At 34.2% G+C, this 14985-nt stretch overlaps 1 protein-coding gene across 5 annotated transcripts in view; it reads right to left on the reverse strand.

Moving 5' to 3' along the window:
* LOC121374936 (focal adhesion kinase 1-like) overlaps positions 1–14985 on the reverse strand; it is a 119280-nt gene that overhangs the window by 19975 nt on the left and 84320 nt on the right. For 4 of the 5 annotated variants that reach the window (XM_041502081.1, XM_041502077.1, XM_041502080.1 and 1 more), the window contains 10 exons: positions 14304–14356; positions 13316–13372; positions 9558–9593; positions 7485–7582; positions 6236–6320; positions 5436–5539; positions 3532–3647; positions 2521–2621; positions 881–970; positions 300–504 (listed from right to left, as the gene is read on the reverse strand). In XM_041502081.1, coding sequence (XP_041358015.1) covers positions 300–504; positions 881–970; positions 2521–2621; positions 3532–3647; positions 5436–5539; positions 6236–6320; positions 7485–7582; positions 9558–9593; positions 13316–13372; positions 14304–14356 — 945 coding nt within the window. The remainder of the gene's footprint in view (positions 1–299; positions 505–880; positions 971–2520; positions 2622–3531; positions 3648–5435; positions 5540–6235; positions 6321–7484; positions 7583–9557; positions 9594–13315; positions 13373–14303; positions 14357–14985) is intronic. The other variant, XM_041502079.1, reaches the window with a different exon arrangement.

Here is a 14985-nt window from a genome sequence, read left to right on the forward strand (position 1 = left end):
TGAAGACGATATTGATCTACAATAGGTCATCCCTTACACGGGTGTGTAAGAAAAAGTAAATGGGTTACCAGAATTGATTTTAGCATAACCTATAATGAGTGAAGTAAAATTTTAATTCCCAGTCCTAAGCCCATATTTTCAAAGCCATCTTAGCATTACGAAATTGTAAAATTGTCACATCACTACAGCACAGGCCATAGTGACGTCATAGCTTACGATGGTTTTACAATTTCGTAGGCTAAGATTGCTTCAAAAATATGGGCCCAGATTACACAATTCTCAATAAGAAGCACACTCACTACAACCATGTCTTGAGATCTGCAAACGAGGGTCTCTTGGAGGGTTCGTACTGCCAGCACACACACATCAGGTTGTAGAGGGATGGTGGACAGCCCGGTGGTAGCGGTAACCTCTCACCAGCCTCAATCTTCCCTATGACATCATTGTTCTTTACTCCTTGGAATGGCTTAACTCCGTACATCAGTATTTCCCATATACACACACCTGAAGAGCAATAACAGGATAGTTAGCACTGACAGAAATATAAACAGGGAGGGAGTTAGCAAAACTATACGTGAGACAGACAGACAGACACAGACAGACAGAAGAATTGAAAAAAAACAATAGTTCCCTCCAGTTGGATAGGTTAGGTACTGAAAATGAGATGCACATATTCTATTCAATGATTTGTGATTAATCGGTGACTGATCATAAGATCCTGAGTATCAAATTGCATGTTACAGATCAATGCCATAGATTAGAAGGACATATTTTAAGTATGGTACATCCACACATCACTGACACCTTTTTAACAACCATCTGTTTCCAAAATCAAATGTTTATATACCTCTTTTGCACACAAATGCCTGTCCCCACTTACCAAACATCCACACATCACTGGCCGTGGTGAACCTTCGGAAGTTGATCGATTCCGGTGCCATCCACTTTATTGGAAGTTTTCCTTTGGAAGCTGAAAGACAAAAAGCAGATTTCTCTTGGGAATATATATTATTTCTATGTATACCGGCCACATCATAAAACATCTGAGTATAGATAAAAGCTCTGTTCAAAACCTAAAACAAAGTGGGGTGTCTTGTTAATTTCACACACACACACGCACGCACGCGCACACACACGCACGCACGCGCACACACACACGCACGCGCGCACACACACACACACACACACACACACACACACACACACACACACACACACACACACACACACACACACACACACACACACACACACACACACACACACACCCCAGTGTGATCAGCCCTTATTTATCTCCCAAATGCAATCATCTACAATCTGATTAAAATTAGCTCTACTGGGTCTGCCAGTAGATCTAACAGCATTGCATGGACTGCCATGTCCAGGTGACATTACATCTATAAATAACAATTTAAATATCGACCAATTACACTTCGCCTTTTATAGCGTTATTCGGGAGCATACAAATTCTAAAAATATCGGGCGAGACTATTTATGCAATAGGCGAACTTGTTGGTCTATTTCAACATTGAAAAAACAGGGGGAAAAGTGCAGTAATAAACTCTGGATTGTATACTAGTATAAACAGATTTTATGGCTATACCATCACGATTTTTTTTTGTCTTGAAACGAATTTTATATTGCAATTAGTTTCCGGCATACTTCGTAATTCACCCGAATCATTTCGTATACCCTCGGCATAATCCCGAATGTTTTCAAATTCTTTTCAAATCACTGGCATGATTTTGCAAGTAAGGTTTTGATTGGACTGGACATGAGCTCCAACGGGCTGCTGTTAGATCCACATGTAATAGTGGAGCTAATTTTAATTAGATTGAATCTTCTAGTGATTAAAAGAAAAAATTATTTATTTAATAATTTTGGGTAAAATTTAAGTGAAAGTAAGAACTTCTTCAGAAGCAAGCCAACATAGCCATTGTAACTCACCAGACTATCACATTAACAAAGGCTTAACCAAGAATATATTTTATGTACTATGTTTTAGTACACACAAAATACAAACCTCCAATCCATTGAGCTGTTCATAAGAAATATTTTATTATGTGGTGCTGGTACTGACCTTTACAGTAACTCTGTTCATAAGAAATATCTTATTATGTGGTGCTGGTACTTACCTTCATAGTAACTCTGTTCATAAGAAATATCTTATTATGTGGTGCTGGTACTGACCTTCATAGTAACTCTGTTCATAAGAAATATCTTATTATGTGGTGCTGGTACTGACCTTTACAGTAACTCTGTTCATAAGAAATATCTTATTATGTGGTGCTGGTACTGACCTTCATAGTAACTCTGTTCATAAGAAATATCTTATTATGTGGTGCTGGTACTGACCTTTACAGTAACTCTGTTCATAAGAAATATCTTATTATGTGGTGCTGGTACTGACCTTCATAGTAACTCTGTTCATAAGAAATATCTTATTATGTGGTGCTGGTACTGACCTTTACAGTAACTCTGTTCATAAGAAATATCTTATTATGTGGTACTGGTACTGACCTTTATAGTAACTCTGTTCTTCTACCCATCTTGACAAGCCAAAATCGCCAAGTTTGACCACATCATGAGATGAAACAAGAACATTCCTGGCAGCAATATCTCTGCAAATTAAAAAACCACACAGCTGAATTAACAAAGCATAACACTTTAAGTGGAGACTAGTGCTTGAGAAACATGAAAACTGCAACATGAACTAGAATAAATAATCTTAATGGAATGAAGCATGTATAATTTTATAATGCAATATTGAATGTTTAAACTACTGAGTGAAAATCAAATTACTGAGGGATTTTTATTTCTAACAGCTTTATATAATAAGTATTGTCAATCACCAATCAGTAGATCTTTCTCTGACATCCACAGCTGATTTTAGTTGTGCTGGCATGTCATTAAACATTCATTCATTATTTTTCTTATACACGTGTGACTACAAACATTTACAATATGTTCAAGAAAACCAGGATTCGTAATTTCAGCCGAGAAGTCTTTTATTACATACATTGTACCTATTCAATCTTACTGTTGTGATAAAGACATTTTCAAGCTGTGTTATAAATCTATTTTGTATCACACATATGTGCCATCTGGACCGAATTTTTAAATGGGGAATTCCAATTTTATTTTTACTGGCGTTAGCGCCTTTTGTTATTGACGTGATATACGATAACAAATTACACCACATCGTATTTGAAACATTACACAAGGCTGCCGCAGAATGCGATTCTTAATGTTAAGTAAATCCACGAAAGGAGTTTTGATTACATGGTTAAGAAAGTGTTGTTATGACGTTAAACTAAAAAACGTTTTTGTAAAACATAAAGGAGGTATATAATAAACACAGAACTTCACATACGTTGTTTTCGCTTACTACTTATTGCATTCGTTTATTTTGCGCAAGAAAATACCACTTGACTGCTATGCGGTCTCATGGTATATATTCTTGCACAAAATAAACTTGTGCAATAAACAGGAAGTGAAAACAACGCACGTGAAGTTCTGTATATGTATTACCTGTGAACGAACTTCTTGCTCTCCAGGTAAGACAAAGCAGTACTGAGCTGGTAGGCATACATTATCAGTGTCACCAGGTCCAGTCGGTGTTTGTTATTCTGGAGGTAAGCACGCATCTAAAACAACAACCAACACTGTCATGTAATATATGATGAAATATACTGAGACAAAAACATAAGGGAACACATAGAATTGTAGACCAGGGCCCATGCTTATAAAACTCTTAGAGTCCAGACTCAATCTCTAATGACGTCACATTTATACAATGTATATGGCGTTGTCATGACACTAGTGTGTCTAACTCTGTTAGAGTATGGATTGTAGACTCTAAACATTTTGTAAGCACCAGGCCGGATGTTAGTGACTTTAAAGTACAAAGATGTAATGTGAGAATGATTGGTAGTAATGTGAGACTGAATATTAGTAACATTCAATATTTAAATTATTCCAAATGTATTATGTGCACAACTGTCTTCGTGATGTCAGTATAAACACCAGTGTTCTTTGTTTAAGTTACCATGTAGTTCAACTGCAATTTATAGAGTCCACTACCTTGATATCACCATTGATAGAGTCCACTACCTTGATATCACCAGTTATAGAGTCCACTACCTTGATATCACCATTTATAGAGTCCACTACCTTGATATCACCATTTATAGAGTCCACTACCTTGATATCACCATTGATAGAGTCCACTACCTTGATATCACCAGTTATAGAGTCCACTACCTTGATATCACCATTTATAGAGTCCACTACCTTGATATCACCATTTATAGAGTCCACTACCTTCATATCACCATTTATAGAGTCCACTACCTTGATATCACCATTTATAGTGTCCACTACCTTGATATCACCATCTATAGAGTCCACTACTTTGATATCACCATTTATAGAGTCCACTACCTTCATATCACCATCTATAGAGTCCACTACCTTGATATCACCATTGATAGAGTCCACTACCTTGATATCACCAGTTATAGAGTCCACTACCTTGATATCACCATTTATAGAGTCCACTACCTTGATATCACCATTGATAGAGTCCACTACCTTGATATCACCATTGATAGAGTCCACTACCTTGATATCACTATTTACAGAGTCCACTACCTTGATATCACCATTGATAGAGTCCACTACCTTGATATCACTATTTACAAAGTCCACTACCTTGATATCACTATTTACAGAGTCCACTACCTTGATATCACCATTGATAGAGTCCACTACCTCGATATCACCATCAGTAGAGTCCACTACCTCGATATCACCATTGATAGAGTCCACTAACTTGATATCACTATTTACAGAGTCCACTACCTTGATATCACCATTGATAGAGTCCACTACCTTGATATCACTATTTACAGAGTCCACTACCTTGATATCACTATTTACAGAGTCCACTACCTTGATATCACTATTTACAGAGTCCACTACCTTGATATCACTATTTACAGAGTCCACTACCTTGATATCACTATTTACAGAGTCCACTACCTTGATATAACAAACAGGACTTCTGACATGTTTTGTGACACTTTTAAGACAACAGAAGATGAACATCCTGAGAATTACCATGCATGAGGAGTAAATACATTTTCATATGAACTAGTTTAGTCACTGAATATAAGGAAATCAACAATGATGGGTCATCGGAAGAAAAATAATGCAGATAGTCTACTGTAAATGGTCAATAATAAAAAATATAGTAAAGACAGAGAGAGAGAGAGAGAGAGAGAGAGAGAGAGAGAGAGAGAGAGAGAGAGAGACTTCATAAAGCAATCACTAATGCATACAAATTGTTTGTTTTTTGTTCTTATTGTCTGTTTGGTTTTTGTGGTTTTGTGGGGGGTAATGTATGTTTGTTGCTGTTTTTAAACATGACTTACCTCCCCATGTTTAGCCAACTCCATGACAATCCAGACCGGTCGTGACTCTGAACAGATCCCAATCAGCTTGACTATGTGGGGATGATTAAACTGCTGCATGATGTCTGAAAGTTAATATTAAAATGCACTTAGCTAACATCATCACAGCGTGAAAACTTTTGACTAGCTTTAGAAAGTACAAAAGTAAAGGTTTACTAAAACCTTGTGTTCAAGAATAAGGACACGAATAGTTTATAGGTCTCATTAAATTCTAGAATTCCAGAGGATTTTCTAAATGAATGGTAAAACTTGTGTGGTGAAAGGAAAACATTCCTCACACAGTTGAGTTCATTTACCATCAAATTCATGTAAAACAAAAAAACCACAAGTGATCTTAGAATTATATGTGTAGATAGTTCTTGTTGGTTCGAAGACCATCATTAGAAGAAAATGTCAACATTAGATGTTTCTTTCACATTTATCACAGTAATGAGAGCACTGATGAAGATCTTCAGTATTTCAATGAACTTATAATGTACACCTTATTCACAAGTATTTCTTATTCTCCCTAGTGTTGCATTCAATACAGACTGTATTTAAAATTTAAATATCGTACAGGAACAAGGAAGGAAGGAAGGTTTTATTTAACGATGCACTCAAGACATTTTAAATATGGTCTATTGGCATCAGACAAGCACTTTTCCCGCACCAGTACAGCAACAAATTAAATATTGAACATTGATAGAGATGCACTGTTTGGCTACCAGATGGTTTCATTAAAGATGACAATGATGAAATAATAATACTGAAAAATGACTCACAGGCTTCTTCAAGAAACTTCTCTGTCATCGCTTCTTCACTGTCTTCTTTACATGTTTTAACTGCCACGGGAACCTGGGATTTTTCCTGGTGAAAACCAAACAAATATAGATGTGCATTTTCAGGGTCAAAAAAGGGTCATCAAACAAAACAATTTTTTTAAATTTCAAACTACAGATTTCGACTGTAAGTGCATGGTTCCATTAAAGATATACAAAAAATTATAAAACAATTTTTTTAAATTTCAAACTACAGATTTCAACTGTAAGTGCATGGTTCCATTAAAGATAAACAAAAAATTATAAAACAATTTTTTTAAATTTCAAAATACAGATTTCGACTGTAAGTGCATGGTTCCATTAAAGATAAAAAAAAAATTAAAAAAAAAAAAATTAAATTTCAAACTACAGATTTCGACTGTAAGTGCATGGTTCAATTAAAGATAAACAAAAAATTATAAAACAATTTTTTTAAATTTCAAACTACAGATTTCGACTGTAAGTGCATGGTTCCATTAAAGATAAACAAAAAATTATAATTTTTTTTTTTTAATTTCAAACTACAGATTTCGACTGTAAGTGCATGGTTCCATTAAAGATAAACAAAAAATTATAAAACAATTTTTTTAAATTTCAAATTACAGATTTCGACTGTAAGTGCATGGTTCCATTAAAGATAAACAAAAAATTATAAATTTTTTTTTAAATTTCAAACTACAGATTTCTACTGTAAGTGCATGGGTCCATTAAAGATAAACAAAAAATTATAATTTTTTTTTTTTAAATTTCAAGCTAGAGATTTGAAGATAAAAAAAAATGACGGTGGTATTATTTACAGAAATGGCTTTTCTTAAGAAACACGATGATCATTAAACAGATCATCATCAAAGTGGTAGCCATGCAAGCTTACTGACTGCACAAAATGTTAAAAGTCAGTTCAAGATTTAGGCTTAAATTGAAAAAAAAACAGAATTAGAGATCAAAATGACACAGGACAAAAACCCCAGAAAATTATGCATGGTCTTGAAAAGAAAGCAATTTCAAGGACAGGAGGAGCACTTTCTGTGCAGGATTAAATCCAGAATTCCTGGGAAAATATTTAGGATTTTGATCTTTGTAGAATCCAAAACCATAGTTACATTTTAAATCTGATGTTCACTCTCTAATATCACAGCAATGTGATTAACAAGAATCAAACATGAGCCTTGAGTTTGTCTTGTACACGTTATATCTGTTAAAATACAATACACACCTTATCACAGTATATGCCCTTATAGACATCACCGAACTGGCCTTCACCAAGTATCTCCAGCAGGTTGATGGCATCTCGTGCGATCTCGTAATCACGAGCTGAAAATAGCCAATTTCAGTTTTTAATAACCAAAAACATTACAAAAAGATTGTAATAATAATAATCATAATCATAACAATCAAAATAATAATCATAATAAAAATAATAATCATAATCATCATCATCATCACTTATCAGAGCCACGAAGCAAATAGTCTGGACTTCTTTACTTTCCATAAAAAATCATTTTTATACAGTGTAAATGTAGTTAGGACATAAAATCTTGAACAGCTGTTGATATCAAAAATATTAATTTATGTATTACGGTAATCAATTTATAAATTTTAATAAATACGGGTATGTTATGTGTATTGGGTAAGTACATGCATATATGTGTATACCATACAACTGATTGAAATTAATGTTGTCCATTTATCTGAAAAAGACTTTAATTTACAAGGTCCACAAATAAAATATATTACCTATTAGTGATTTTCCTAGAAATTAGGCAAGGCATGGTAGACAAAACACTTTTGGGGCATTGTCACCATTTTCGGGCACTTGTTTTTTTATTAAAAATACAAAAAAAATTAATTAAAATAAACATTAATGTAATTTATGTGCTTGCTTTAATAAATGAATAGCAAAAGATATAAAAGGCATATTTTATTAATTAATAATACCCTTTTGGATGTTTTATAAAGGCAATTTTAGAATTAATTACTGAAAAAGGCTTGTTTAATCTCAGGGCAGCATGGTGCTGATTGAGGCAAGATGGTGCTAGACTATTGAGGCATGGTGCTGCACCATGATAAAATAAGCTAGGAGAAACACTACCTACATATACATACATTTCATTTTGAGATCAGTTTCAAATACAAATGGTCAGAACATAAGATATGGAATGTGTTTCTGTAGCAGATTTTTATTGCTTTTTTGCTCTTTTTATTCTGCTCTTTTTTTTTGGGGGGGGGGGGGGGGAATGCTTCACAAAGCACTCTGCTTAAAGACACTATTTGCAGAATACATACATTGTTTAGGTTTTAAAATATAGAAAGCAAGTTGACTTTATATATCTACGTGAAATATTACCTAGACATGAATAAACATACCTGATTACATACATGTATAATGACATTCCAATGAAATACATCAACCATAAATGACTTTGTTCAATAATCAAATATTCATTTTGAATAATAAATTAATTACAGGTGGATCTTTTAAATTCATTCACATTACCATAACAAAACAATTACAAAAATAAGATAAGATATTGTGGTGGATATACATTAGAATAAAGGTTATAAAATGAAAATGAGAAATATACTACCAATGACACAGACAATTATGATATACATTGTATATACAAAGACACATTCATACAAGATACCATACTTATATGAAAGAGTATTTATTGCAATCTGCGACCTATTAAAGAGGTGGCATGCCTCAGAAGAACCTTTAGAACAAAAACATGCAAGCACTTTAGTTAACTGAAGACAAATGGATGGAATATGAATCACGGCTGACTACTAGGAATAACTGCTAATGTTGACAGGGAACTGTTTTGTTAGTGTATCAGGTTTAGTAGACAACACATCATTCCATTTGTCATACTCTGATCACATACCAGGATATGAATACTACTTTATTTATGTTACTTATTAATAAATATTTAACAGTTAGGAACATTAACTAACATATCTGGGAACAAAATATATTTGCTTGAAACTACTAAGCAAAGCAGCTAATGAAGAATTTTGTTTGTTTGGGTTTTTTCATTTATTAATGAATTGTAAGTAACCTTGATTAGGGATGCATGTTGTAAAAGAAAAGAAAGCCACAGAAAATATCAAAATGCATGAGAACTCATGATTCATCCAGATCTCTGTTCTAATTGGGAAGAGTTGTAAGGAACATGCTTTTCTTACTGACCAATCAAAAGGACTGTTCATTAATGACAAACCAAGAATCATTTGATAGTGTGGTATGACAAACCATGCTCTTGGCAATGAAAGTTCAGACACTCACATTTCTTTCGCTTGCTACCTCTGGCAATGGGTTTACCTAAGGTACAGGGACCATGGAATGAATGAAACTTGCAACACAATATTCAAAATATATTACTCATATATACTGGCATATCTCTTTTACAGGGTAATAAAAACATCTGCAACTATGAGCAATATAACATGTTTTCATAATTAACTTACTGAACTGTAACGTGTGCAGTGTCAGTACATGTATGTATGACTAACATTTGCTGGGGGGTTTTCTAAAACATGCTTTATTTTTTCAGCTGAAATACTATAGCTAACATTTTGACTGAATCATCTTGCTGACAAATGAAACATGTAATTCTCTTTCCAGTGATGGGACTTGAGCGAGTCTAGTGTTATTGCACATAAAGTAGAAGGAAATTCACACCAACCAAGGTATATTTACACCCAAGACTTTTAACCCCAATAAATATTTATAGACTTAAATTTACATTTAAAACATCTACCTATAAGACAAATAATCAAGCTAAAGCAATAAATGTCCCATACCCGCCGAGTCCTAAATCAGTGAAAAATGGATACATCCCCATGAAAGTCAAACCTGGGGCCTAATTCACAAAGCTCTCTTAGACTCTGCTAGACAACAAAGCATCCTCTTTGCAAGTCTTTTAGCATTGCATTGCGAGATCGCAAAGATGCGAGAGTTTAGTGAATTAGACCCCTGATGATAAAGCTATACCCAACATTTTAGCTCAATATCTTGAGGCATTGTAAAAAAAAAAAAAAAGTCCTGTAAACTGTAAGTGGAACATACAGACAGACAGAAGGACGGAGATGAAACCTATAGTACCCTCCAGTTGCATCAGTAGAGCGCTAAATCCGTGAAAAATGGTTAAATCCCAAGGAAAGAAAGAAAGAAAGAAATGTTTTATTTAACAACGCATACTCAACACATTTTATTTACGGTTATATGGCATCAGAGATATGGTTACGGACCACACAGATATTGAGAGAAAAAACCCGCCATCGCCACTTCATGGGCTACTTTTTTTTATTAGCAGCAAGGGATCTTTTATATGCACCATCCCACAGACAGGGTAGTACATACCACGCCTTTGATATACCAGTTGTGATGCACTGGCTGGAGCAAGAAATAGCCCAATGGGCCCACCGACAGGGAATTCCCCATGAAAGTCAAACCTGACCTTTAGCTATACATGATAAAACTATACACAACATTTTAGCTCAATATCTTGAGGCATTGCAAAAAAAAAAAAAAAAATCCTGTAAACTGTATGTGGAACATACAGACAGACAGACAGACAGACAGACAGAAGGATGGAGATGAAACCTATAATCCCCTCCGGTTGCATCAGTAGAGGACTAATAAAAATATAAATAAATTCAGTCTCTAAAACAAATTGCTTCTTAATGTATGGTTCATATTTGTTAAATCGGCTGACAACAAAAACTCATTAACAGAATACTCCTAACTTGTCAGAACACATATTTAATACGATGACGAGTGCGTTCTGTATATGGACGAAAATTAATGGAAAACCAATCATCCAATTAAAGGAAAAAAAAGCTTTTAAGCGATTTTCCCCTGGGCGCATGGAGCCATCAACACAGGACAACACAAAGATGATCTCGTCTCTACGGAGACCTGACCTCGAGACTCTGAAAACCATTCCTTCCCATCAATCCCCTAATGATTTTCCTGTCCACCAAACACACTGTATCTGCAGATGAGTAATGTTTGGACAGAAACATGTAAATGTGGTTAGCTTGTTGGCCCGAACATGGATATGTTTGATGTGTCACAAGACGAAAACCAACACCTTCTGCTGCCTAATCGTACTCAGACACAGTCTGGTGTTGACAATGTCTTAATTCGTGCCGAGAACTGATAAAAAATATTGCATTTAAAACAAATCTTTCGATACTGTTAATCAAGTTGCATGAAGAATGTCATTATCAATTAATCTCAATAGGCCACCAAATCAATGAATCAGCGATGGCTGATACAAACAATTACTGGAGTTAATATTAAAATAGTGCCTGGTTGCTGAGAAGGCAGTGTTTAAATTTCCACTGGGACAAAAGTCAATCATTTTCTCATTGCCTTCTGGCCTAAACACTGACATACAACAAACCAACACCACCCATTTACAACAAAATGGTATTTAATGTCACAGTTTACTTTTTTGAACCTAATTTGGAGCACATGTAATTAAACAATAATAATAACTAGCATCACAGCAAATATGTGTTTAAATATTTACAAAACAAATTATCTTTATTGTATGCTTGAGATTTTTACGTACCGATGAACTACACGTAGATTTGGTTTAACAAACATGATCATTCATAAATAATTTAGGGTATATTGCTAACATTAGTTTGAGTGTAAAACTTAACCAGCATGGCTAGTGCTGAAATGAAGTATGTTTATTATTTTCAATGGAACCTATATAATATAGAGTATTAGGACAGTGAAACCTGTCTAAACCGGACCCTGAATAAACTGGAATCTTGTTAAAAAACGGCCATGTTTCATGGTCCCGAATTTTCTAAATTCTAAAGCACGACCCTCTAAACACCAGATCCTGTCTAATCCAGATAAAAATTGTGTCCCTAACGTGCTCCGGTTTAGACAGTTTTCTCTGTGTGTGTGTAATTTATTTGTGCTCAGTCAAGCGAATGAAGAATCCAGCTTAGATTACTGGTTCATCCACCTTATTAAAAATACAGGATGCAGCCTTGCTGTTGCTGTTGCAGCTGCTACTACTATGAATCATGTAGTTTGTGCATCACCTGTGTCACCACTGTATGCAAATTTACACCATTAATGCAACAAAACCGTTCACTGTTGACAATCAGGCTTAGTGAGAGGTTTTCTTCATTCTTTTTTATTTTTTTTATTTTTTTTGGTCTAGCCAATCTGGTTTGAGAATACTGATCTTGGCTGACATATTTCATCCAACGGCCAGCAAATATAACTTGGTTAACACCGATCCCATCAGTTAGTACTTGATTGATACAGTCTGTCAGACTATATTTGTTGTCATGTAAATTTCGGTTAATAAAAACTATGATTTAGAGCTATTTAATACCTTTTTTTATCTCTTTTTTTCGTATACCAGCACAATCTTGTACGGTAAAACTACAACAATTTTTTATCTTTTTTGTTAGTTTTATAACAAGTGAAACAAAATATTTGGTTATGAATTGAATAATATATCTAATTATTGACAGATTGTTTATATAAAAAAAAAGAAAAAAAAGTATATACCGGTAAATGGGGTATAATGGGAGATGTATATATTTGTCAGCAGTAAATGGCTGTTAAAGGACTTTAATTTTAATTTATTAATAAAAAATGCATAGTGTATATTCTACCTTAAAGGCGCAGATCCTAATTTCAGCCCGTACAAATGGACACTAAGTTTAGTTAATTTACAAACCTGCAGCACACATTTGTATATGGTTATAATAGCCAGAAGCTAAAGTCTGCGATGTTTACACAGGGAAATACCAGATAAAAATAACTAGAGCTTGTCTCATTAACCATTACTTCTTAGACGAACGCGCGTTTTTAAAAACTAGGGTATGTCGCTTTAATTATTTAATTTTTAAAATTGTAATTGTAAAAAAAAAAGAAAAAAAACCCTGAGAAAGTTAGCATGTACATGTATGTCGACAATAGTAACTTGGAGTCCATGTTTTAACTATTTCTTTCTTATTATGTCTTTCTTATAAGTGTGTTGATATTTAGAAAGAACTTACCATCTGGAGTAGAATAGTCAGCATCTTCCTCCACTATTTCCGCGTAGTCCGATATACCTGATGATAACAGGGCACACACATAACTTGAGCATTCATGAAAAACACCAGGTAAAACCTGAACCATAACAGCATGTTTATTGTAAGAGCTCCTGAGCATGCAGTAAGTATATATTGTCAGTTATTATATTATATTATTATTATATTATTGAGATGAATAAAAGAATGATTTCAAGGTGGATAAATGAACTTAAGCAGATTAAAACTTACATACATGGGTTAATGGTTATTTAGGGGAAAAGCTGGAAACAGAAAGCCCAATCAATTATTTATGATATTACTTGTTTTGCAAAAAAATATTATAAATAAAACAAAATATAATATAATACTAAAATAAGAAACAAAATGCATGTTTAAAATATATTCAGCATACATCAGATAATATATACTTTTTTAACATCTGCCTCAGTGACTTGAAATTGTTTTTAAAAATTAATTTCATCAAGTGAACATTAAAAAAAAAAATTGTATAAATATATATAAAGATGATAGTTAAACATATATTTATTAAGAGTCTATGAATTTAAAAGCCAAACCAGAACCAAAAACAAAACAAAAAAGAAACTCAACGAAATTAAATCAAAAGATAATTTTAAAAAAGCAACTTTTTGTAGGATTATCCCTCAGCCCCAAGAAAGAGAATCAATAAATAATGATATATCAGCCAAAGTGATTTGAACGCATACACTGCAGAATAAGAGATCTATTACTACAAAATGCAAACTGTAACCAACAAATGTATGCACAATAGAGACGTAATTCCATTTGCAAACAAAAGGTAGAAACAAATCAATAGTCACTGAATATAATCTCATAGCAGCATCAAATAACCAAACTTCAAAATAATCCCTTCTACATGCACTGCACAATGAAAACCTTTCCACAAGAGAGAGCAAAGAGACAGGTATGGGGGGGGGATGGAAAAACTCACGTTCGTTTGGACTCAGCGGTTCTTCGTGCCGGACATTTCCCTGGTGCTGGACACTGGAAAACAGTGAGAATAGCTTGTGTAGAACAACAGACAGTTGGTGTGACATTACTGTGATGGTGCTAGGGTAACAGGGACTAGGGTGTCATCGAGACACATTCACATCAATTCACCACTGAGGCTCAACAGGGACAGAGTGGAGCCAATCATTTCTCACTACTGTGTATTGGGAAACCAATTAAAGCATCCAGAGGATCAAACTTGACAAAAAGCTTGATATAAATTTCAGTTTTGCAATTTCTCTCACCAGTCTCAGTGGTGTAGTGGTTAAGCCATCAGCCTTAAGGCTAGTAAGTAATGGGTTCGAATCCCAGTACCAGCTCCCACCCCTAGCGAGTTTAATGACTCGGTGAATAGGTGTACGGTCACTACACTGACTTGTCTTCATTAACCCACTGTCCAGAAAGCTCAGGTGTGTGTCCAGGACATAGTGTGTTTGAAACTTAATTAGATATAAGCATAAAAATATGTATAAATGAATAAATAAAAGTCCTTCCCAAAAGAATACTGAATTTCCTACATCTATGAAACTATTTGCAGGTACAAGCCCATGAAAACAATGTTGTTTTTTTGTTTTTTTATGTGAACTGGAAATTAATCTAAAATGTTTGACAGAGCCCATATG

Source organism: Gigantopelta aegis, chromosome 6, assembly GCF_016097555.1.
Source record: "Gigantopelta aegis isolate Gae_Host chromosome 6, Gae_host_genome, whole genome shotgun sequence".
NCBI classification, from domain to species: Eukaryota; Metazoa; Mollusca; class Gastropoda; order Neomphalida; family Peltospiridae; genus Gigantopelta; species Gigantopelta aegis.